Source organism: Cibotium barometz, chromosome 2 (genome assembly GCF_041138505.1).
Source record: "Cibotium barometz isolate CiBa-2024 chromosome 2, ASM4113850v1, whole genome shotgun sequence".
Classification (NCBI taxonomy): domain Eukaryota; kingdom Viridiplantae; phylum Streptophyta; class Polypodiopsida; order Cyatheales; family Cibotiaceae; genus Cibotium; species Cibotium barometz.
The window spans coordinates 43,238,330-43,263,609 of record NC_141047.1 but is presented as its reverse complement, the minus strand read 5'-3'; the positions used below and the strand labels follow the sequence as shown (position 1 = coordinate 43,263,609).

General features: G+C 41.3%; 1 protein-coding gene across 1 annotated transcript in view; it reads right to left on the bottom strand.

Moving 5' to 3' along the window:
• Positions 1-18,275: 18,275 nt before the first annotated feature.
• LOC147641102 (uncharacterized) overlaps positions 18,276-25,280 on the bottom strand; it is a 29,099-nt gene continuing 22,094 nt past the window's right edge. Inside the window, exons 11-12 of the mRNA XM_086818119.1 lie at positions 18,789-18,873; positions 18,276-18,699 (exon numbers count right to left, since the gene is read on the bottom strand). Coding sequence (XP_086674245.1) covers positions 18,592-18,699; positions 18,789-18,873 — 193 coding nt within the window. The 3' untranslated portion in view covers positions 18,276-18,591. The remainder of the gene's footprint in view (positions 18,700-18,788; positions 18,874-25,280) is intronic.

The following is a 25,280-nucleotide window of genomic DNA, read 5'->3' as shown; positions in this document are numbered from 1 at the left end:
CAGCGATTTTCTTTTCGCGCTTTAATATATTGTTCTTTCTTTTGGTTTTCGGTGTCTCTTTTCTTCCTGGATGGTCGCGGTTTTTTAGACCAATGACCACCCTGTCCTTCTTGGTCCGTCTTATCCCCTTGTTTCTCACTGCGGAACCCTTTTCTTTTGAGGCCTGACCTCCTCTTTTCACTACCCTCGGCCCTGCTAGAACCACCACGCGCACTACGGCGCTTGATGTCATCGAATATCTGTGCATATTGAATTGCCTCTGCTAAGTCTTTAGGCTGTAGGGGTTCTACGTACTCAAGGTAATCATCTTTGAGGCCTCTCTTAAAGCCCCGCAATGTTTGGAATGCATCGATTCCTTTTAACTTGAGTACTATCTCCCTGTAGTTTGAGATGTACTGAGTTAGGGATTTGTTCTCCATCGAGCACTTGTCCCATAACTCCCAGCTTCTCTCTGCTTCATTAACAGGCAAAAATTCTTTTCGAAACATCGTTTCAAATTCCGTCCAAGTGGCAGGGCGAGTTGTCAGACTCATCCACCACTTGTACGCTTTGCCGGTTAAAGAGAGGCTAGCCTCTACGGGCTGTATACGGCTAGGCTGCTGTCGCAGCGCGTGCAAATCTGACCACTTCGCTAGAAACATATTGACTGAGTCCTTATTTCTCTCCTTTTCCTCGCCACCAAAACTAGGCGGCTTTAAGTCTTTTAACAACGACGAAGCTGTCGCTACGGACGGCCCCGCAGGCGCATCGGCCTGTACTCCTACAACCACTGGCGAGGCTACGCTCACCCGTGCTGTAGGAGCTCGGCTACTACGAGGAGTCGGAGTACTAGCCGAGGCGGCTGTCAGTGCATCTAACCGTGTGGAGATGCTCTGTAACATCGTGACTAAATCAGCCTGGACTTTATTCATAGTGTTCAATTTGGCATTAAGATATTTAAACAGTCCACTAGAGAGCTCCGTCTCTGTCAGGACATCAGCAGGGTCTAGTAGGTCATAGTCATCGTCGTCATAATCCAAGAGGTCCTCCTCGGTCCCCTCGGCGACGTCAGTGTTCATATCCTCTGGCTCATCGGCCAGAAAGGGGTCATCAGCCAATGCGGCCGCTGCGGGCTCGCTGGGTCCTAAGGCAGGGTCGATAAACGAGGAGGGCGCTGGCGGATCACGAGTGATCGATAAGCGCGCTCCGGACCGAACAACGGTCGGGCGTGTACGGCCTGACAATTCGGTCGGGGTCAAACCCGCGACCGAGGACAAGAGACTAGAAAAACCTAGAGAAGTAGAAGGCGGTGGGGACACACTACGCCTAGCAGACATTTTAAATTCTTGCAAAAAATAATGCGAGAACTCGGAAATTACTAAAAAAAACGCTAATAAAAATGAGCAATGGTGGAGAGAGAATAATAGTCACCCCCCTTTACAGTCGCCTGTCGAATCTGCGTTGCGAGCCTCTACAAGGACGTTTCCGGGATGCTCCGATCCGCGAGAAAATGTGCCTGCAACTCATAACAAAAATTAATGTTCGGAAATACTTATCCCTTGCCGGGATTCTCCTCCCCAGCCGAGAGAGAGGGTTCCTTGAATTTTTCATTTTTTTTAATTTTTTCCAAATTTGATAATGAAAATATATATATATATATATATATATATATATATATATATAAACTAATGGTATTTTTTTTTTCTTTTCTGGTGGCCTGCAGCGCTGGTGGCCGTCTGTCGCCGGCTGTTCTGGTGACCGATGCTGGCTGGCCGCCGGCCGCCCCTGGCTGGCTGGCCTGGCTGGCCACCGCCGGCCGCCCCTGGCTGGCTGGCCTGGCTACCACCGCCGGCTGACCCCCGCCGCCGCCGCCGCCGCCTGCTGGCTGGCCTGGCTGGCCGCCTAGGCTGGCCGCCGGGTATCTTCAGACGGCGCACACGCAGGTTCAAGTCGGCTGGCTCACGCCGGCGGGTATCTTCAGACGCAGTTCAAGTCGGCTGCTGGCTCACGCCGGGTATCTTCAGACGTTGACAAGCAGGTCAATGCAAGTCGGCTCTCAACGCAGAAGACGCAGACTTACAATGGCGCACAGCTTTCATGGGGCTGGTTTCCCCCCCCCCATCTCTACGCATAGTTATTTGCTCTTCGCCCCCCCACGCTAATGGTCCTGGGCTGGTTTTCGCTTTGGGCCTTCGCCCCACACACGGTAGTGTGTTTCCAAGCCTTTCGTGGGGCTGCTCTGCGTCCCCCCCACCTGGACACACAGGTCGTTTGCAAGGCAAGCCCCCCACGCTGAGTTTCAGCTACATGTTTGCAGCCTAAGCTACTGGGTTTCGCCGCCTCACACACGGAATTGCAGCTTCCGCCCCCACACACACACGGGCTGCTGGTCGTGGGGGTGGTCTGCGCCCCCCCACTTCAACACACGTTTCAAGGCTCTCGTGGGCTGGTCTGCGCCCCCCCCCCCACCTCGACACACAGTCTTTATCTTTTGAAAACCTTCAACGAAGAATATTGCGAAGCAATTCAACGCAGAAAAACAAAGAAAACAAAGAAATTTTTGCTTACCTGCGATTGTGTGTGTTGGGGAGAGAGAGTGAGAGAGAGAGAGAAAGAGTTCTTCCCTTCAAAGTTTTGGCCCTCCTTCATCCACACATTCCCTTGTGGAGATAAGGGTGAGGAGATTGTGGATGAAAACCACTGAGTGGGCTCCGGTCCCCCGTTCGCGCGCGGACTCTGACGATCCCTTCGAACCATGCTCTGATACCAGTGTTAGATAACCGTAACGCCGCTACGGGCGTTACCACGAGAGGGGACGGCCTCTGGCTCACCACCCAGCCATAGAGGAAGAATGAGGATTGCCCCTCATCCCCCAGGCTATATAGTGTGTGGCCTGCCGTCCACACTAGCCTGGCCGCCCATGACTCCGCATGGGCGTCCTCTCCCACTGAACCCCGGATATGGCCATCCGGTCTGCCGTCGGTCACAGGCATTACAGCCTACGTGACAATGCACCTACTACATAACAGAAACCGTAGGAGAATCGATAAGATTCAAAAGAATTTTGGGTAGATACAAATGAATAACAAGGTCATAGGCTAAAAACTGAATAACAACACTTGGAAGAGGAGAGAATGCAGTGGCTAAAAAAAAGTGCAATTGGTAACTTATGAAGTGAGTCAACTCTTATGAAGAGTGAAAGCTTCTTTATGGGAAGCACATTAGGATCACACACTATCTTGTAATAATAAAGCAGTTGCTTTATTATTACAAGATTGAAATACAATACCCAAATCTAGAAGTTGTAATAATAAAGCAGCTACTTTATTATTACAAGATTGAAATACAATACCCAAATCTAGAAGTTGTAATAATAAAGCAGCTGCCTTTATTATTACAAGATTGAAATACAATACCCAAATCTAGGAGTTGTAATAATATAGCAGTTGCTTTATTATTACAAGATTGAAATACAATACCCAAATCTAGAAGTTGTAATAATAAAGCAGTTGCTTTATTATTACAAGATTGAAATTTGGGTATTGTATTTCAATCTTGTAATAATAAAGCAACTGCTTTATTATTACAAGATTGAAATACAATACCCAAATCTAGAAGTTCTAGAAGTTGGAATAAAAAAAACACATTAGGATCACACACAATGGGCACAAGATAAATTAGTTGCTTTATTACAAGATTGCTTTATTACAAGCAGTTGCTTTGTTACAGTTGCTTTATTACAAACAATTGCAGTTGCTTTGTTACAGCTACTTTATTACAAACAATTGCTTTGTTACAGCTGCTTTATTACAAACAATTGCTTTATTACAGTTGTTTTATTTACAAGCAGTTGTTTTATTTACAAGCAGTTGCTTTATTACAAACAATTGCTTTATTACAGTTGTTTTATTTACAAACAGTTGCTTTATTATAGTTGTTTTATTTACCAAGCAGTTGCTTTATTACAGTTGTTTTATTTACCAAGCACTTGCTTTATTACAGTTGTTTTATTTACAAGCACTTGCTTTATTACAGTTGTTTTATTTACCAAGCAGTTGCTTTATTACAGTTGTTTTATTTACAAGCACTTGCTTTATTACAGTTGTTTTATTTACAAGCAGTTGCTTTATTACAGTTGTTTTATTTACAAGCAGTTGCTTTATTACAGTTGTTTTATTTACAAGGGCAGTTGCTTTATTCCAGTTGTTTTATTTACAAGCAGTTGCTTTATTACAGTTGTTTTATTTACAAGCAGTTGCTTTATTACAAGCAGTTGCTTTATTATAGTTGTTTTATTTACAAGCAGTTGCTTTATTACAGTTGTTTTGTTGCTTTATTACAGTTGTTTTATTTACAAGCAGTTGCTTTATTACAAGATTATTTTCTATTGAGTAGTGAATCTCAATAGATACAAGATAGCATATGGTGGTTGGGGACTTTTGGATCACAGGAGACAATAAAGAAGTATACAAGCACTTAAAAGATATTAATAGATCTCATAAAGCTCTATTACTTAGTGATGGGAGAAATAAAGAACATGCTCCTAGAAATGATTATATAGGTAAATAGAGATTTGGTCAACTACCCCATAGTGGATGTCTCAAAAAAGTTTAAGAATTGTAGGATGTAACATATTGGACTTAACTTGAAAAAATATATAAAAGTAATACTCTAAAAGTCTAACATACCCTTGCATCATGGAGGCCCAAATAGACGAAAGAAATAGTACTTCAGATAATACAAGTAACTTACAAATTGGGTCTTCTATATTTAAAGCTAATGAGGGTTATGATTATGGATGGCTAGAACATGATGCATTGGAGGAAGTTCCCCAAAGCCCTTCTGACAGTGCATACCAATATGTCTTTTACATAGTTGGCAAGTTATACCTATAAATAATTGAAGAATGCAATCCATGGTTATAGCCACAAGTCTTCTTCCAAGCATTGATAATGCAGGTTACTTCTTTTTTGACCCTACTTGCCCATATGATCCCACCCTTGGTACAATAACTTTGATAACAAAAATGGATGTAATAAAATCTTATATGGGATATCCATCAATGGTCCCCCCCCCCCCCCCCCCCCGGCGTGCCCGCAAAATTGAGAGAGAGGGAGAAGGGTCTCCCTCTCCACTCTCCTCTCTCCTTCTTCTCCAAATTTTTCATCGCTCTCACCACCCCTCCTCTGTTATATCACAGAGAGGATTAACAATTGATTAAATTAACTTAATCATAATCATAATTTAATCATGATTAAAAATTAATCAATTTGTGCCTAAGAGGCGTTCACACGGGTGGGAGGAAAATAGAAGAGAAATTCAGATTTGGGAGAGCATTCTATGCATCAATTGACTGCCCCACACTGCTTTTCAGCAAAAAAATTGGCAGAAAACCGAAAGCACACCCGCGGAAAACCTACAAAATGCATTAAAAATATTTTTTTCATAAAAAATACTCTAATTTTTTTAAAAAAAATAGAAAAAACTCCTAAAAATTATAGAAATTCAGGGAATCCATTCTACCAAAAATATCCACAATAAAATATGTGGTATTTTGGTAAAACTTTCCATTAATGCTTATTTTAAACCACAAAAATAGGAAAAAATAGCATTAAACTCATGGAATTTCCTCGCAACATCGATTCGTCCATTAAATAGTAGTAACACCCGTTCCAACCGCCATATCGACAATCCACGTGCAAATCATCAACACAAATCAATAAAATAATATTTTTTATTTAGTAAATATTAAAATTTACTTTAAAAAATGCTAAAAAATTACAGTAAGAAAGAAAAAATACAAACAATCAACTAGAGATTGCTTGATACCACTGTTAAAACCCTAAGATCTCTCTAGATAATTGTTATGCATAAACATGTAGAAATCAAGCATAAACTCATCTACCCAACCACCCCTGAGCCCAAGGGATGCACACATGAATTATAATGAAGTACATCGTACTTTTACCTTGATGTCCCATACCATCAAGAGGTATAACTCCAATCCAGTAGCATGTAGCAATAGTGTGCAATGGTAGGTGAGTAGTTATGATTCTCTACACAAAAGAACATAACATAACCTAGCCTCAAAAGATAACATCAAGAGACCATAGCCTAAGCCTCCATTGAGTGTGTCCCATGCCCCTATTATATAGGAGGGCCCTCAAGTGACTCTTGACTCTCCATCTCCCATGTGTGACCCTTGGATGCCTAACCCTAACCTTAACCCTTAAGGTTAGTCCTAACCTATGCTCCACTAGAGCTTGTTCCCATTCTCCCATGCTCACAAGCCTAATGTGGGTTAGCCTCCTAGTATATGCACACATAATGTGCATATAACACCCGGGCACTACATAAATGAGTGCAAGAAAAGGCTAGAGAAGGAGAAAAAGAAAGAATCGAGCATGGCTATGGCTGATGCATCTGCACAAGTGTAGAGAAGAAGGAATCTACAAGTTTTGCTCAAGATGATTGGGCATGGATAGTACATTGCAGTTATGACCCTTCTGTTCATGATGTATTGATGTCAGTGGCGAAATCGGATGCTTGGTACTTTGATAGTGGTGCTAGTAAGCACATTACTTCACAAAAAAATTTGTTCTCATCTCTGGAATCTATCCCAAGTGCAGGAATCGTCACATGTACAAATGGTTCCTCATATCTTATCAAAGGAGTTGGTAGAGTTGTGCTCATTGCTACAAATGGGGGCGCATTTACTTTTTCTAAAGTTTTATATGTGCCAAGCATTAAGAAGAACTTGCTGTCACGTTGTTTCACCCTTAGCCTTGTCAAGCTTGACGGTGAAATTTGTGGATGACAAATGTATAGTTCATGATAGAAATGATGGTTATTCCATCATTGCCTCGGGTACCTTGTTTCATGGCCTATATAAGATGGATGTATTTGAGAAGTTGCAGCATGATGCTTGCTCAGTCTCTACGACTCATGCTATGAGTGATGTAGAATTATGGCATGCACGATTAAGGCCATCTAAATTATGGCAGTTTGTTTACGACTTCAAAGACATGATATAGTGTCTAAGTTGCCAACTCTTGAGACCCCTACTAGACATGTATGTGAGGGGTGTATTCTTGGTAAAATGCATCGGGCATTATTTCCAAAGGATGGATCTGTGAGAGCTGTTAAGAAATTACAGCTTATACATAGTAATGTATGTGGTCCTATGAGGACGCCATCTATTGGGAGATATCTCTACTTTGTCACCTTTATTGATGATTACTCCAGATATAGCTAGGTGTATCCATTAAAGCAGAAGTCAGATTTTATGTGCTTTAGGCACTTTATATCCATGGCTGAAAATGCATGTGAATGTAAAGTTGGCACCCTTCGTTCAGATCGAGGGGGAGAGTATATGTCCAAGGAATCTCATGCATATATGGCTGGAAAAGGCATAAGGCATCAATGTACAGTGCCATACACACCTTAGCAAAATGGTGTGGCTAAGAGGAAGAGCAGGTCTCTCATGGAGATGTTTTAGTGGATTTTATTGGATTTTTTCCAAGTTTTATATGGACTCATCAAGTTCTACCTAGATCACTTGTGTGTCTAGGGGTTTTTTAATGAGTGCTACACACGTGTTTCACTTGCTTACTTTGGAGTTTTGCTTGAAGGACACCACGTTCATATACTCCAGATTAATGAGTTGGCCACCAATTTTAATGCTTCTTTTGGTATGATTAATGACCATTAGATGGCATGCATTGATTTTTATGATCAACTATGGTTTTCATGGATTTGAGGAGCTTCTATGCTTTTATCCATGGTTTTATAAGGATCTTTTGATCTTTTGGATAATATCATGTGCTTTGAAGGCATCTGCCTTCGTTTTTTGCATGTCATTTTGGACTATGTTCCTTGTACTTTTGTACATATTCCAACTCGGATACGTAGTTGCTTATGTATCTAGGTGAGTTATTTTTCTACCCTAACTTTATTGTGTTTTGGGTAGTTATCATTAGAAAGGTGCCAATAATTCAAAATTCTTTTCTAATGATGTACTCGAAAAGAGTTATTCCTTGATGTGGTCTCACGAAAATATAGAGACAGGTTTTAATATGTGAAAGTTTAGGATAAGGCCATCTTATTTCTTTTATAAAGGATTTTATTCATATCTCCTAGACGGCATAATAGGGAGTTTCAAATTGGTAAGGTATGTCTGGGTGGTATCATGGTAGTATGGGACGCTGGCGATCCCTCACATATATTATCTTATGGGATAATTTGGGCTCAAGATTGTTGCTTTGCTAACATCACTTAGCATGTTAACCTCAACATTCAAAGACAATCTCATTTTTTGAATTCATTTAAAGTTATTGTGTGGGCATTCTCTAGATAAACTTCTTTTATCTATAGCCTATATGTATTGATGAGTGTAATCTCGTCGGCATTTTCACTTGTTGAAATCTCTTTCTTTAGAGTTCAACGAGTTTATCATGTTGTTTTCGGATTAAGGAAATTTGGATTTTTCCTTTGTTGGCATTTCTTTCTCTAGCTCCGTACTTTAGGTGATTTATACAGTCAACCTGATGGTTTACGGATGGACATATGTGACTCATCGAGACGTTGATGACTCTCTATGTTGATATGGGTAACTCGGGATGCCGATCATTCCATGAGCAAATGTGGGGTACATCAGGCCGCCGATGGATACCTGGTTCCTGCTGTTATAATGCCATGTTTTCCTACTTTATTCCGAATGGTTTACAATGAGGAAATTACTTTGAGTATGAATTCCTATGATCATCCCGCAGTCTGATATTCCAATGATGGAATTTGCCTATAAAAGTTTTAAATATACGGCTATTGGTTTTAGTCTGTTCATGCTTATGTATGGGTATCAACCCAGGGCACCTATTGATGTCAGTCTTAAGGACATCGAGCTTGATACATCGAGCGTGATGTGCAAGAAATGTTGATCGAAGCTCAGGATTCTATCAGGAGTGCTTTGGATAGGGCACGGTTCTATGCTAATAGAGGACGCTCAATTTGGTCTTTTGAACCAGGAGCATTGGTTTATTTAAAAGTTCCTAAAGATTTTCAAACTTTGTCAAAGGAAAATGCTCAAATTCATCTCCTAGATATTGTGGTCCATTTCGATTTATTCATCGGATTGGCACGGTTGCGTATAAACTTAAACTTCCTCCACATGTTAGAGTTCATCCAGTCTTTCATATTAATAGATTGAAAGGGAAACTGGGAGGTGAGGATAACATAGTTACTCCTCAAGAACTCGTTGAAGTCAAAGAATTATCCTATGTTCCACATGAACCTAATAAGGTACTTGAATTCAGGGAAAGAAAACTTTGTAGTTAACTAATTTCCTAAGGTTAAAATTAGCTGGAAAGATAGGGAAATAGAGGATTCAACTTGGGAGTTGGTTGAGATTGTTCAGCGCAGTTCTCCTTCTTTTCATTACAAGAGTGCAATGTTTTGCGAGAGGGAAAGTATGTTATATGTACATTATGTGTGCATATACTAGGAGGCTAACCCACATTAGTCTTGTGAGCATGGGAGCATGGGAACAAGCTCTAGTGGAGCATGGGTTAGGACTAACCTAAAGGGTTAAGGTTAGGGTCAGGCATCCAAGGGTCACACATGGGAGATGGAGAGTTAAGAGTCACTTTTGAGGGCCCTTCTATTTAATAGGGGCATGGGGCACACTCAAGGGAGGCTTAGGCTATGGTCTCTTAGTGTTATCTTAAGGTTATGTTATGCTCTCTTGTGTAGAGGATCATAACTACTCACCTACCATTTCACACTATAGCTACATGCTACTGGATTGGAGTTATGCCTCTTGATGGTATGGGACATGAAGGTAAAGGTATGATGTACTTCATTATAATTCATATGTGCATCCCTTGGGCTTGGGGATGGTCGGGTGGATGAGTTTATGCATGATTTATGCATATTTATGTATAACAATTATATAGAGAGATCTTAGGGTTTTAACAGCTTTGAAGTTAAAAAGCATATCTTACATACATAGGCACTTATAATAGCTAGGACCTACACCCAAGCCTCATCACATCAATAGCCATCCACGTATCTCTCTAGACGGCGAGGCCATGGTGGGCAAAAGCTTGTTGGTCCATGGTATAACCCATTGCTTGGATCCTCTTTGAGCATCCAGGAACCTCCAAAGATCATCAAAGAAATAAACTCCTAATCTCCATTGGACCATTTGCCTCTTCTTTGACTACTTTCACCATCACAACAAGAACCTCATCTCCAATAAAGAGCAATAAGTAATAACAAAATCACCCGAATCTCTAGTTTTACTATGAGATCCAAATCCAAATTCAAGACCACCATAGGGTTGGTCACTACTACTAATCAAATAAAGTTGACCTTGGTGTATGAATCCATAAGTAAAGCCATGGGTCCTTTTTCCTTTCTATATGGGCCCAACCAAATTGCATCATTAAGAATGTTTTTACCCACATTACACTAGATGTAGCCTCGACATGCCTACTAACTCAATGATCAACCAAACCCTATCTCCAGGCAGCCCCGAAACATGTAGTCTTACTAACTCAATGGTCAACCAAACCCTATCTCTACGTAGCCTCGAAACAAGTAGATTGGTCTCTTCATCGAGATGATCCACACCTTTCCAGCACTAGTAGCATCTTGCAGTCAACTTTAGGAAAGGGGGTATGTTAACCACTTTGCAAGTTAACATGGTTTCACCTGTGCTTTGCCATCTTACCCATGGGAAGCCTATCTTTTGTAAGATGATGCTCGACTTTATAAAGTGGCCTTACCCTGAGGTTAATGCCAATAGAGAAGTAACCATGGAATATCTTTAAGTTTTGTCCATCCTAGCATGAAAAATAGTCATTTGTATATGTTAATTTTGACATTAAGCAATTTGGTTGAAATAGATATCCATGTTTCTCCTTCCACCATTCTCTTTATATTTCTCTCTCACTATTTCTTTCTCCTTTTTTTCATCTCTCTCTCTCTCTCTCTCTCTCTCTCTCTCTCTCTCTCTCTCTCTCTCTCTCTCTCTCTCTCTCTCTCTCTCTCTCTCTCTCTCTCTATCTATCTATCTATCTCTCTCTCTCTCTATATATATATATATATATATATATATACTTTCTATTTGTTATTTATCTCTTACTTTAATTATCCCTTTCTCTCACTTTAACTCTCCTTAGGAGGTAGCTCAGGCCAGAGAGCCAAAAGAGTCACATAGATGAGGAGATGTGGAGCTACTACAAAGAAGATGTAGCATGCACGTGGTAGGATGAGCACAAGTGGAAGTATGCCAATGGAGAGGTATGGGTTGCTACATAAGCATGAAACTCATGTGGCTTCCGTTGGAGATGCTCATGGAGTGCCCAACTTCAAATTGTTGTATGGATGCCACACAGAGATGGATTCTTAGAGATGGTGGCTAGCGGGAGGAGAGATGACACTTAAAGAAAAAAAGAACAAGTGCATTTGATCAACAAGTGACGAGCATCCTTAGACATCCATGGTTTAGAAAAAATGTAGAATGAATCATTAGGGGAAATATGGACTATAAAAAGGCTTCTGTAAGGATTAAGCGAGTTACAAACTTTTTGGGCTTAGAATGCTAAAATTATCTCCATAGTGGGGGAAAAGGCTAATGAGTACCCTACTTTTAGGTCCCTTTTATTAAGGCTAGTATATGCTCTCCTCTCGCAAATCTTCCCTATTTTTACTCTAGAGTCTACTTGCCTTTTTGAGAAAGTTCTCACTTTTTCTAAAGCCCACTTGCCTTTTTGAATTATTTATGTGTGAGATTCCTTAGGCCACTTGCCTTTTTAATTATTACCTTTCTCTCACATATGCGTGATTCCACAATTCTCACTCCCCCAAATTTAAAAAATGCAAGTAAAAGATGCAAGTAAAAGGGGCCTTGAACTTGAAATTAAAGTTTTTTAAAATTTTAATTCTCAGCATTTTATATTCAAAAAAGGTCCCCCAATCATGTGTAACCCACAAAAGTAGCTTTTCAAGGTCATTTTCAGTCAACAATTACCTCATTGAAGCCCCACATATTTTTCCATCACATCTCATGCCATATGGTGTCCCACAATTCCCTCCCCCCCCCCCCCTCTCCCCAAATTTAAAAAACGTGGATATAAGGAACCCTAAAACTAGGATTTTTTTAAAAATAATTTTTACCATTTTTTCCCCAATCATATATAACCCCCAAAAAGTTTATTTTTAGTCAATAACTAGCCATTGAAGCCCCACATTGTTTTCCATCACATCTCATGCATATCTTCACTTGTATCACTTACTTTTTCAAATTTGTATGTATGAAATCTCTTGGGCCACCAACCACCCTCTTGTCCATACTCTTGTCTATATTCTCTCTTTCTCAAATTTTGAAAACACGGGTATAAGAGACCCTACAAATAGTATTTTTTTAATTTTCAATGGTTTATATTCAAAAAAGGTTCCCCAATCATTTTTAACCCCCAAAATTAGCTTTTCAAAGGCCTTTAACCTATAACTATCTCATTATAGGCCCACATATTTTTTCCTCATATCTCACAACTCACAAATAAGATATTAGGGTTTTGGGTAAAAATGTATAATTTTGGTGTCTTTTATGACTTCTTAACCATAGCTAAACTAAAAAATTAAAATTTTATTACTAATTTCAGCCCACATCTACCTTCTTGTACCAGAGTCTTTTGAAACCTTGCATTAGGACAAAAGGCATGTTGACCATTGCTCATGATCACAATTACAAGGGAATTTGTGATGTCATGAAAGAAATCATGAAGGACATTGAGGGGCTTTTGAGTACAAATGATATTTAAAAAATTCTTGTGATATAAAGCATGTATCAGTCCTCGTAAGGACTATGAGTCAATACATGTCGTCTCGTGAAAGAGGCTCTTCACAACCAAGGAATTAGAAGTCACTTTCTTCAAGCTTCATACAAAGCTTCATTAGCAAAGAAGATGAACAGTCAGTGAGATGAGTATTTTCATGTAGAGGGAAAATAAGTTTATAAGAACAATTCAAAGAGTGAAATCAAAGTAGTATATGATGTCTTCAATAATATTTTCATGGATTTAAAGATGCTTCAAAAAGCAATGATCAAATTTTACAAAGTCTCTCATAAAGGTTAGTATAATCTTAACACTTCTTTTAATCATGAAAAATCAAAGAATACATATCTCTAATAATGTGTTGCTTTCAAATCATAGAGCCATCTCTTTCATATTGAATCTAGATGAGTGCCAAATTGTCCAAAGAATGCAGATTCGAAAGAACTAGGATTACACTCATGAACAAGATAATGTCATATTGAACACTAAAAGGTGCCTTCTTTTAATGTTCAATCTGAAAAAGATAATTAGTGCCTAGGAGCTTTTGAGGTGCCAAAGGAAAACAATAAAATAGTGGATTGGATGCTTCAAAGATACCTTTGGATCACCGTAGAACAACTTGAAGTTCTAGTTATGGGTATCTTTGCAATGAATTGGTATTTAGGGGGAGATTTGAAAACAATCAAATGTATGCTTGGTTGCGACACAAGCGCTACCTCCTAACGTCCTTATCCTCTATGCAATGAATTAGTATTTAGGGGGAGATTTGAAATAATCAAATGTATTCTTGGTTGTGACAAAAGTGCTACCTCCTTACTTCCTTACCCTCTATGTATGAAGAAATCAAAGCACAAGTGCAAGAAGGAAGACTCACTATGATGCATTGATGGAGTCATGTTATGCAACTTGGAAGCACCACCAGATAGGGACACCAAAGATCCTACATGGAACCCCATCATTCTATTCCCGTGTTTAAAAAAAACTTCTGCACATTACATACCATGATGAGAATATTTGATAAGTTTCTCAAATTTCACATTGACTTTCTATTCACTATGAAATTGGTTGCTCAATCCATGGAAGAAATTTCCAAAGTGAAGGATTTACTTTACTCTTTAGGGGTGCACAAAGGAAACTTCAAAATAGTGAAAGATACAAAGATGCCGAGGGAAAATCACAACGTCAAAATAGTGAAAGAGAAAAAGATGAGACACAAAGATGTCCAAGGAAAATCACATTGTGGCACAACAATGAGTGGAGTGAAGGCTAGCAACTTTTGCACAATATGTTGAGGAGAAGCTCTTAAGCATGGTGGGAGTTGTGAAAATGTATATGTAAAAATGCAAGTCTTCTTAATATGTGCACTATTGATTATTGTAAGAATGCAAGTCTTCATAATAAGCACACAAAGGTTTGGGCATATTTTTACAATGTCGTGTCAATCATGTTGTTAAGTACTACTAGCATAGAACAACAAAGAATATTCAAGGTAAATTTTACTCAACTTTTTATTGACAGTTGGGAGAAACATCCATCACCCATTACATGGTGGGTTTCTGTTATTATCAAATTATTTATAATTATATATAGTTACAAACTTACACAATGACTTGTTTTCAGAAGCTTGTTTATGCTCAAAGGTCATATTACTTGGAAAAATATGGTGCCCTCGACACGTGGAGCACCCAAGGCATGGAGAAGTCACATTATAGAGGGTAATGGAAATTTACTTCAAGAACACTTGTCATGGTGGAGGGGTGACACAAAGCAATTACCTAATTGAAATGTTTGATTGGTTTTTTTGGTACACATTAGGTAGAAACTTATCAAAGGAGAAAGCTAGGGTATTTGAGATTGCAAAAGCAGTGCAACTCTACACTAAGGAGATCAATAAGTGTAAATGGAACCGAAGCATGCCACGTCGCATGGCATGAGGATAAATGTTAGGTGAAAGAGCATTAATTTATAATGGACATTGTACTTTTCAGGTTTTACACTATAAAAAGATACTTTTAAAATTTTTCCTATAAGTTAAGCATCTATTTTAAAAAAAGTCTATATGACCTCGTTTTTGTCATTTCACTTTCACTCTCCTCACTCCATGGATCAAACTAAGAATATTGTACGCAAACTACCACCCCTATCTTGTCAATGCTAACACTAAAAGTGAAAAGTATTATCGTGGCTCTAACAGCACAAGATTCTCAACCGAGAGCGAGCATGAGATTATACATACTCCTTCACCATAGATGGGAAATGATATTCCACCTCTACCAGGACAATATGGAATGAAGACCCTCACTCATGATATGGTTTCCCTTCCAGCTTTAAAGGAATGCTAAGAGGGGATAAGAGGACATGGGGGCTCTATAGTTCAAGAGAATCTGTCTCCGCCTTCTCCTTCACCTCCACCTCCCCTTATATAACCTCCATTCTTGGCAAACCTTGCATCTCCACCTATACAACCTCTACCATGACATTATCATGGTCATCCGCTAAACAATGGAATTGACTAGAGGTAGGCACATTGTCTTCCTAGGCCTCAGAACCCGGCGGTTCCTGCCAAGGAGGAGGAGCAAAAATATGGTAAAGGCACTCCATGAGATGCATCAATTTAAGAAGACAGTTGATATCAGTATTCCCAAGGCCCCTTTCTCATGCGTCACTGGGAGATCTTGCAATTTGTCAAGAGTTATGCCTTCAAAGTCTCACCTCGAGAGCTCTACAAGAAGTTGTAGAGGCCTTTTTGGTATCCTTCTTTGAGAATGCAAACCTCTGTGCTATCCATGCAAAGAGTGTTATAATAATGATGAAGGATTTAAAGTTACACAACTTTTGCATCGTGATGACTTGTAATGATCTAGCAAGTGTTTTCGGCATGTAAAGTTTGCTCTAATAGAATAATCATCTCTTTTTGTTCTTCGATCTGTTTACATATGAATAATCATGATGTGAGCCATTTTGAAATTAATAGATCTGAAACATATTTTTCAAAAAAGAGAGGAAATAATATGATACGAGCATCTATGATTTTTTTTGGACTTGGCATGTGTCCTAAAGCCCCCTGTTGCCCTAAATGGCATACGAGTATTTTTTTGGGCACTAAATGTTTAATTTTGAGAAAATGTAGGATAAAATACTTTTCAAGCCTTCAAGTATTTTTTTAGAGACATTGTTGGACCTCTAAGCCCTTACCAAGATGGGCTCAAAAGGGGCTAGGCTAGCACGGGACGGCCCTAGGTTCCTGTCTAGACCTAGGTCACCTCGTGCTGACTTGGGTCCTTCTCAACCCATCCAACCCCCCTAAGGCCTTGGGCTCAGAAGGGCCTAGGCAAGCAGGGGATGGCCTAGGTCCCTGTCTAGGCCTTGGTCACCTCGTGCTAACCTGGGTCCTTCTCAACCCATCCAGCTCCCCTACTAAGACCTTGGGGAGGGCTTGGAGGTCCAACAACATTTCCAACAAATTATTTGAAGTATGAAACATTAGATTACGTTTATCATTTGAAACAATAGATTAAGTTTATCATTGCAAGAAAATAAAAATTGGATCAATTTTTTCTTTAAAATTTTTTTTGGAACACCACTGATTTCACCATTGGAAGATTAAGACACCAAAAGCTTATTTTTTTTAAATGCTAGAATTATATTTCTATAAAGAACTCATTACAAAATTAGTTTGGAATTTAAAAGTAGAACAACACTCTAATGATAAGAGGCCTTGTGTGAAACTTCATCAATGTAGGTGTTGTTAAGAGAGTAATTGAGCACTAAATTATTTAATTAAGGAAAAAACTAGGGATGGATAGACAAGAGGTCTTGTGTGGCACTTGATCAATGTAGCTACTATTGTTGAATTTAGAGAGAAAACGTGCACCAAAATGTTTAATTGAGAGAAAAATTAGGATAAAATAATTATGCTCACAACTTGAGACAAAAATCTTTGGCCCATTTTGTAGGCCTCTAAATATTTTTTCTTGGGCCCTAGCATGCAAGAGTCCTCCTAGCACTAAATGATAAATTAAGAGAAATAGTTGGTGCGAGCAATTCCACGGTGACAAGTTCTGAGGAGTGGAGGTTCCAAAGAGAGCTTGGGGAGCATTTCACCGTTGTAAGATTAATTTAAACAAAAACAGTTTCCACAAAAAAGTCACTACATCGGCTTGGATTAAAAATTACAACTACACTACTGAATTTTAGCCTTCCAATGATATCTTTTGTAGCCTTGTGCCTTCTCGTATTCAGGGACAGAGTGCCAACATGAATGATGCATCTCTCTCCCTCACACTTTTTGCAATGGTTGTATTGACAAGAACCTTGGAAGCATAGCCCCCTTGAAACATGGTGCAGACCGCCACCTTGTCAATAAGAATTATTTTTTTCGCATTTTGGAGATGTTAGAAAGGAACCATGCTTTGGATATTGCTTTGAGAATAAGAAGCTAAAATCCTGCCATTGGTTTGAATGCATTGTGCATAACCACAATGTCTTTAGATGGAATATGCCCAAACGTATATGGGACCAATGTCGAATTATTCCTGTACAGGTCCCTTAAGCCGCTCTTGCATTGTGCCCAAGCATCTGACTCTGTGACATAATCTACACAACTTATTTTAGTAACCATTTATACCATTAATAAAAATTAGAAAGTAGGGATTAATAACTTACTGAATTAGAAAATAGGGATTAATAACTTACCAAGTGTAGTTCATCTATCTAGTTGTTCAATGTTGATGGAGATGAAGCTGTTCCTCGGGCACATGGGCCTACTCGACCGCTTCTATCTCACATTGGACAAATTACTCTCTCTAATATCGTACCTTTAATTGGTACGAGTTGCTCCGTAATGTGCTAAGAGCCTATGTTGTCTAAAGAAAAATCTAGTCCGATGGCAAGGAGGGATAAGCACTCATCTTGCTTCACATTGAACATTCTCTCCAAGTCTTGCAAGAAGACAAACTCCTATCCATCCACCACTATGGAGCTAAGTGTACTAAGTGCTAGTTCATGCATACTAATGTTGCCCCTACATCCTTGGCCTCATCCTTGTATTCCTCCATGATGGTTGTTGCCCCCACAATCACTTATGACTCTTATGTCCTTAAGGTTGTCGTCTCAACTCGTTATGCCTCTTCCTCTTGTTGTTGGAGCACCAAGGCCAAAGCAGGCTTGACATAAATTTAGTGTTTTTTTACACTTTATATTAAAAAATTATCTCCAATGGTCTATGGTAGGGCTTACATGAAACATAAACATATAGCAAATTTTCATCTTCAATCAAATATTGAAGATTTAGTAAATCAAGTGCAAAACTTGAGAAAAACAAAGGGAAAGACAAATCAAAAAACCAAGAGAAAGAATGAAATAAGCTTAGAGCCCAATTATGTCATTTTAAAGAAATTGAAAGATTCATCATGCTTTGTGCAAATCCTACATGGGTCTATCAATTTGTCAAAAGAATGACGTCAACAACAGCTTGAAGAATAGAATATAGACCTCTTTGGGTTCTCAAGGCTTTCAAAAGCCAAATGAGCTCTATAAATCATAAACAAACTCTTAATTATATCGTTCCCATGCACCCTTGCAGTTACACATAGGGAACCCTTGGATATATGTACAAACTCATGTGCACCACAAGCCCTTGAAGACTCTTGGTACAGCAGCTCAACTCAATAAAGTCTAATCAATCATACAAACTATATTTTTCTCATTACATTTACAACTTCAAAAGATGTCGATGCACTAGATCTCCCTTAAATCCTTCCAGAAGCCCATTTCAATCTTGCGGCTTGTCCCTCCTGATTTTCGCCTTATGTGGACTAACAACCCTAGTGTCTAGCTTCTGGCAAGCAACCATGGTCTTCACATGTTCATACTCATCTCCCTAGTGAAAATTTATAAAAATAATGTTAATTAACTTGCAACAAAAAGAAGAATGGCAAGTACATCACTCACAAATACACGCATACTTACTGCTATTGCATTGAAGACATCATAAAGGCTGTCAATTTTTGGGCGACGAGTTTCAGGTAGCTGACTCGTCTGAAATTCATCATACCTGCAACAAGAAGAGAAACTTTAACTAGATGCTTGTAGTTTCCTCAGAGATAATGAAAAAACTGTAGACAGAGAGACATAGCTTCAATTTTTTACCCTAATATGTCAATCTTGATGAGAAAAATATAACACCACCACTTTTAACAAAGTCAGAAGTAGAAAACAGGAACACATGGGCTGCTCAAACTGGGATTAGTCCTGCTCTTATGAAGAGAGAGAGAGAGAGAGAGAGAGAGAGTCATGCTCTACAAGCTTGCACACATCACAGCCAATAACTGTGAAACATGCAATATCATCTATTACTTGAGGAAGTTGGCATGGCACCATGCCTTGCTATACTTTTGTCAAAGCCCCATTAAAGACGTACATAACAAATCTTTTTTTTTTAAATCCAATGCTTATGCACTCATCATTTTACATATAGCCATCTTCCTAAGATGATGAGGAAAGCGTTCATATGCTTAGGATGATGACTGAAGAAAGCCACACTGCTCATCCTCATACTTCTACATAAAAGATTATGCCCCTCCCTTAACACACTTAAGCCTTTTGGGGGCTGTTCTCACACAAACACAAGTGGGTGCACAAACAAGGGTACACGTACACGATGCATACACACATAGAGACTCCGAAATACCCAACAACAAGTGGGCCCTAGATTGTGTCATGTGATGCAAAAGAACACAATGACACCAACACTTCTACTCTCATGACAGGCCTGATTTAAGGGTTTGACCACTCATGCATTTGCCTGCATCAATCTCTCATAAAATCAACCCCCCTTGGACCTTAACAAGGAAAAATTGAAGTATTGGATCCTTTTATAACACAAGGCAGTACAAACACATAAAAACTGACATATATGACGAACACTTACTACACATATTTTTCCCAAGACAACCCAGGCAGAGGACCCATGACAACTCACACACAAACACAGGGAAAGGAAGTTTAGAAACTTCCGAAGCTTGTGAAGTGTCACTCAAGATGCCCTTTACGACATTGCGCCAAGCAATTGATGCTTGGCCAGTCATTTTAGGCCCAAGGGCCAATGTAGAGGACCGGGAATGTCTTCAATGTGTCAAAGGAGGCTTCAATTTGGAAAAGGCCCAAATTTCTGAATTTGTATAGGCTTTCATTAGGCAATTTTTCCCCAATTTTGAAAACCCCCAAAATTCTACTGTTGCAGAGGCTTCAATTTTGGGCTAGCTGCTGAAACCCCTAAATTGTAGAGATTGTAGGAGAATGAATTTACCTTATTTCTGGAAAACCCTAATTCAATTGATGATGTGGCATTTGCAGGTACTGATTGTAAAAAAAGTCGTGCTGTGGAGGCGGGCTGAGACTATATTGTAGCTGTGTGAGGTTGTGTGCAGTACTGTGCGAGAGAGGAGGGCGCGATCAGCAGCGTAGCATGGTGGGGCTGCAGAATCAGTGATGGCAGCAGTAGAAGCGTCGGGCAGCAGGTCATTGGCGACGAGCGCAGCTGTTCCAGGTCTTCGTCGGCGGCAAGCAGAGGTAGTGAGAGCACACCTGGAGAAGGCGCAGGCAGGCATCGGCCGACAGATGCAACATGTGGGTGTGCTGTAGCAGGAGCAGTCTAACCCTGCTCTGATACCATTTGTTGGCAAGCAAGGCATCCAAGGAGAGCCAAGAGCTATGGAGGATGGAAAATTCCCATGGCGTGTGTGTGTGTGTGTGTGTGTGTGTGTGTGTATAGAGAGAGAGAGAGATGTAACAAGTTCAAATGAACAAAGCAAGAGAATGTGATTGCACAACTCAATGATTTAATCAATTGATTATGTTGAAGCTTACACCAAGTACATGCTTTTGTAGGCTGTAAGCCTTATCTTTTGACTCAAGGGAATCACACACATACTAGACAAGTGACACATGGCACACTTATCTTATCCACACCTTAAGGGAGGGTTCACACACACATACACACTAAGCACTTTTAGGGGTTGTTCACACACAAACACAAGTGGGTACATAAATAGGGGTACACGTACACGATGGGTACACACAGAGAGACTTCAAAATACCCAACATGGACTTCATGGGAGCAAGCTTTCCATACAGTAAATCTAATGTTAGTATCCAGTCCCCCCAAGGAATTGCTTCAACTTTTCTTCCTCGGATGTCCCGAACTGTTGTGACATGGTGATGACTTTGAACGGGTGACCCATTAGTCGGTAAAACTCATCCTCAAGGTTGGTCATGTACTAGGGTGGGAGGAATTTGGTTTTGAGGTCAAACATAAAATTTTGGATTCTTTTTGTGTCCCTTGTTTAATGAATTCAATTCTTGACTCCAAAACTTTTTCTCGCTAAATTTATTCGCTATTTTTATTTATTTAATTGCTTGCTCCACACCTTCTGACAATTATCAAAAGGCTATTAATCTCTTGGCATAGCTCATGCGGTTTGGCATTGACCCTGAGAGATGACTCATAATTGTCAAAATAGGGAATATGAGCAGGAGTATACTGAGATGGACATATTAATAGGGGTGAAGAGAAAATATGTGGGGTTGTGCTCGTACTCTACATGGCTTAGATAACTCATGGGGTAGTTAGTTATAGGGCCTAATCCCGAAAGGCTAAGGTCGTGAGAGACCTAGGGATTAACATGCCCAACCCCAAAAACCTAAGGTTATAAGCACATCGATATTCAACATCCATAGTTTTGTATGGGTTAGCAAGACTAGCCAAGGACTAACTAACACGGCGTTGGATTTTGGTGTCAAAGGGGAGATTTGCTGGCATCGTGCTAATATAGCCCCTAGTCAGCGCACTCAAGCAGCAAGGCTACAAATGAGCTCTGAGCAAGGGCATGTGCCAGTCTCCTGTGTGAGAATATGTGAATGTGAAGTGGAAGCAAATAGAGATCACACGAAAGAGTAAACAGCCAAGAGAGATCCAACACTTGAGCTAGAAACTGAAATATTGAATTAATAAAAGAAGGCATAATAGCCATGCTTATATGCATCTCATGTAGAGCAGTCGGCCAATAGCATTGGAGGACAAATGTCCACGATTGATAAAAATGCCTAAAATAGCCTAAGAAATATGGAAAAAATCCCTTAAAGTATCAGATAAATATTTGGATAAAAAGTGGCATAAAATGCAGTAAAAGAGAGCTGGAGATGAGATGTCCAGCACCTCCTCTCAACTCCAACACGGGGGTCTGACTCCCATACAGGTAAGGAGCTAATCAATAGTATCTCGAGGAAGAGGTTTGGTGAAGAGATCAACAATGTTGTCCTGAGAAGGACAATACTCCAATGTAATGATGCCGTCGGCAACCAACTCACGAACAAAGTGAAAGTGGACCTCAATATGTTTGGTCTTGCCATTGAAGGATGAAGTTCGAGCCAACACCAAGGCACTTTGCCTCTCCATAGAGTACGAATCTGAGAATCCAAGAGTACATCAAGATTTTCCTCAACATCTAGAACAACCATAAAAGCTCCCGATAGGTATCTAGATAAGCACCATACTGAGCCTCAGTAGAATATAATGAAACTGTATTCTGCTTCTTGGATCTCAAGGAAATAAGACCAGAACCAAGAGTAAAGCAATAACCAAAGGTGGATCTTCGAGTATCTTGATCACCTGCCCAATCAGCATCAGAGTATGTGCCTCCTCTAAAAGAGAGACCATAGTCCAAGGTACAAGATAAGTATCAGAGAACCCTCCTAGATTGCAGCTTTCTAGAGGGCACCATGAGCCGGATGGGATTCCCCATGGAGTGGATTCGTGGAGTTTCAAGACTTTACTCGGCATCACATAGCCAGGTTCTCATTCAGGGAGCCCGAGGCGACAGATTCCCCCTCTCCCGCTCGGTTCGACAGTGTTGTCCTCTATCCTCTGGCACCGTACCTCTTTCTATTTATCGCCGAAGCCATGAGTAGCTTTCTCTCCACCCAGGAGACTGGACTTCAGGTTGGCATTGACATCTCTCCCGCTCAACAGCTCACTCCACTTCTTCTAAGTATTCGGAAGAAGCTTTTATACTAGAGCTCGACAGGCTATCCTTAGCAAGCAGAGTGGTGGTGGCGAACCGGGTACTGCTTGCCACCATGTGGTATATCACTTCATGTTGGGTCTTTTCTTGAGCATGTATTGGCTAGGTACAGCGTTTGATCCGGAACTTCTTGTGGGGCGGAAGTGATAAGCGGCCAGCCAGGACCAAGGTGGCATGGAGAGTGATCATTTAGCCACATAGCAGAGGGGGGGGTGGTCTCATCGATCCCGCTATACAGAGCCATGCCCTGCTGGGCAAGTTGATTGTCAAAAGACTCCTACCCGGTGGTGAGCCCTGGAAGAACTTCCTCTTGGCCTGCATTTCAGCCCCCACTTTGAGCCTTGGGGGCCCATGGCTGTAGAATACTAGATGGATTTTTTCACAAATCCGAGCCCGTGGTTTTAGCCCAACCTTTGATGGATTCGCAGCCAATCTACTTTGTCTTGGGATCATCTCAGGCCAGCCCTCAAACAGTGTGTTCCAGTTGCCTCAGAGGAGCAGCTTCAGCAGCCTGTGGTTTGGAACCTTCTGATCCGTTTACCCAGCAACCACATGGTAAGGGCCCGACCGCATATTTCCTCGGGCGCCTTGAGCATGGGACCAGCCAAGTCTCTCAGAGATTGGATTGCACACAGGCAGTTACCTCAGGAGGAGCGGGAGAGAGGCTTGAAAGGCAGAGTCACACGGGGACGCGGGGACGGGCCGTAGGGACGCGGGACGCGGGGACGCGGGGACGGCCGGGGACGGGTGGGACGCGCAGGGGATGCTGTGCAACACGGGGACGCATGAGGGCATCCCGGGGACGCGTTCCCGAAACGTGGGACGGGCAGGGGACGCGGTGAGGGGACATCTCCAACGGCTAGAAACGGGCAGAAAACGGCCAGAAACAAGCAGATTTCCAGCTATAAAAGAAGGCACACTCTCTATTGCACCCACACTCATTTCTCAAGCCTCAAGCTTCCAGAATCCAAACTTCAAAGTTCCAAGTTGTGCCAACTTCCAAGCCATCTCTCTCTCTCTCTCTCTCTCTCTCTCTCTCTCTCTCTCTCTCTCTCCAAGTTCCATGATCCATCCCTCTTGAGACTTGCAAGCCTCAAGAGTCAAGCAATACTTGCAACTCTCTATTGCACCCTTCTTCCCTCTCTCTCACACTATCATCATTCATGGCATCTCAAGGTGAAGGCACCGCCGCCACATCTTCCGTTGCGGGCTCTTCACGAAGGAGGCCGGCGGTGCACACATGGTCATGGTGGGATGAGGTCCACTGCGCTAGTCGTGGAGTGGGCGGTGGTTCAAGGGCATGGAATTGCAAGCTTTGTTCCTACAAGAGAAGTGGCGGCGCCAACAAAGTGCGAGCTCACTTTTTGCACGAGGCCGGTCATCAAGTGCAATTTTGCGCACGCGTTACGCCTGAGAAGCGAGCGGAGCTTCTTGAGAAGCTCAAGGTTTATGAGGCGGCCGAGGCGGCAAAGAGAGGGCGACATGTTGCCGTTGATCCTCATGATGTGGTGAGAGCACGAGAGCAACCGACGCGAATGGAGGTGGAGAGGAACCCAAATCTTGCTTCAAGCTCTCAACCATTCAAGTCCACTCCATCCACATCGGGTGCCTCCATTCCCATCCGCCATCGATCCACTCTTAACGAGAATTGGAACCCAAAATTGAAGGATGAGGTGGATAGGTCGGTGGCTAGGTTCTTCTACCACGACCACATTGCGTTTCAAGCGGCACGGTGAGAGTCGAGACTCAATTCTCTTCACTCTTTTTTTTTTTAATGTCTCATGCTTCAAAGCATTTGTCATATTGCCAAAAAAAGCTAACATGCTACATGGTTTTCCTTACTTGAAATAGGTCTCCTTACTTCCGTGAGATGGCCACAAAGATCGGGGAATATGGCCCCTCTTATGTGCCACCTTCATCGGAAAAGATTCGCACCACTTTGCTTGATAGGGAGAAGTTGGCCGTTGAGCAGGCGGCGGCGGATACAAAGGCAACGTGGGAGACTAACGGAGTCTCTCTCATTGTAGACGGATGGAGTGACACGCGCAAGCGCTCCATCCATGGAGTGGTGGCCTACTCAAGGGGCAAAGTGTACTTCATCGAGTCACATGATGCGAGTGGCACTGGGAAGGCCGTGGATGTGCTTGCCGCGGAATGGGCGTCCACGATCGAGGTCATTGGGCCGGAGCTTGTGGTCGGCGTGGTGGCGGATGGAGAGGCGTCAAATAGGGCAGCCGGGAGCATTATTGAGTCAATGTATCCATCCATCACAGTTTCTTTTTGCATGGCCCATTGTCTCAACAACCTCCTCAAAGACATAGGTGCCTTGCCATGGATTGCACCCACCATTGAGGAGGCTAACCAGCTTGTATCCTTTGTC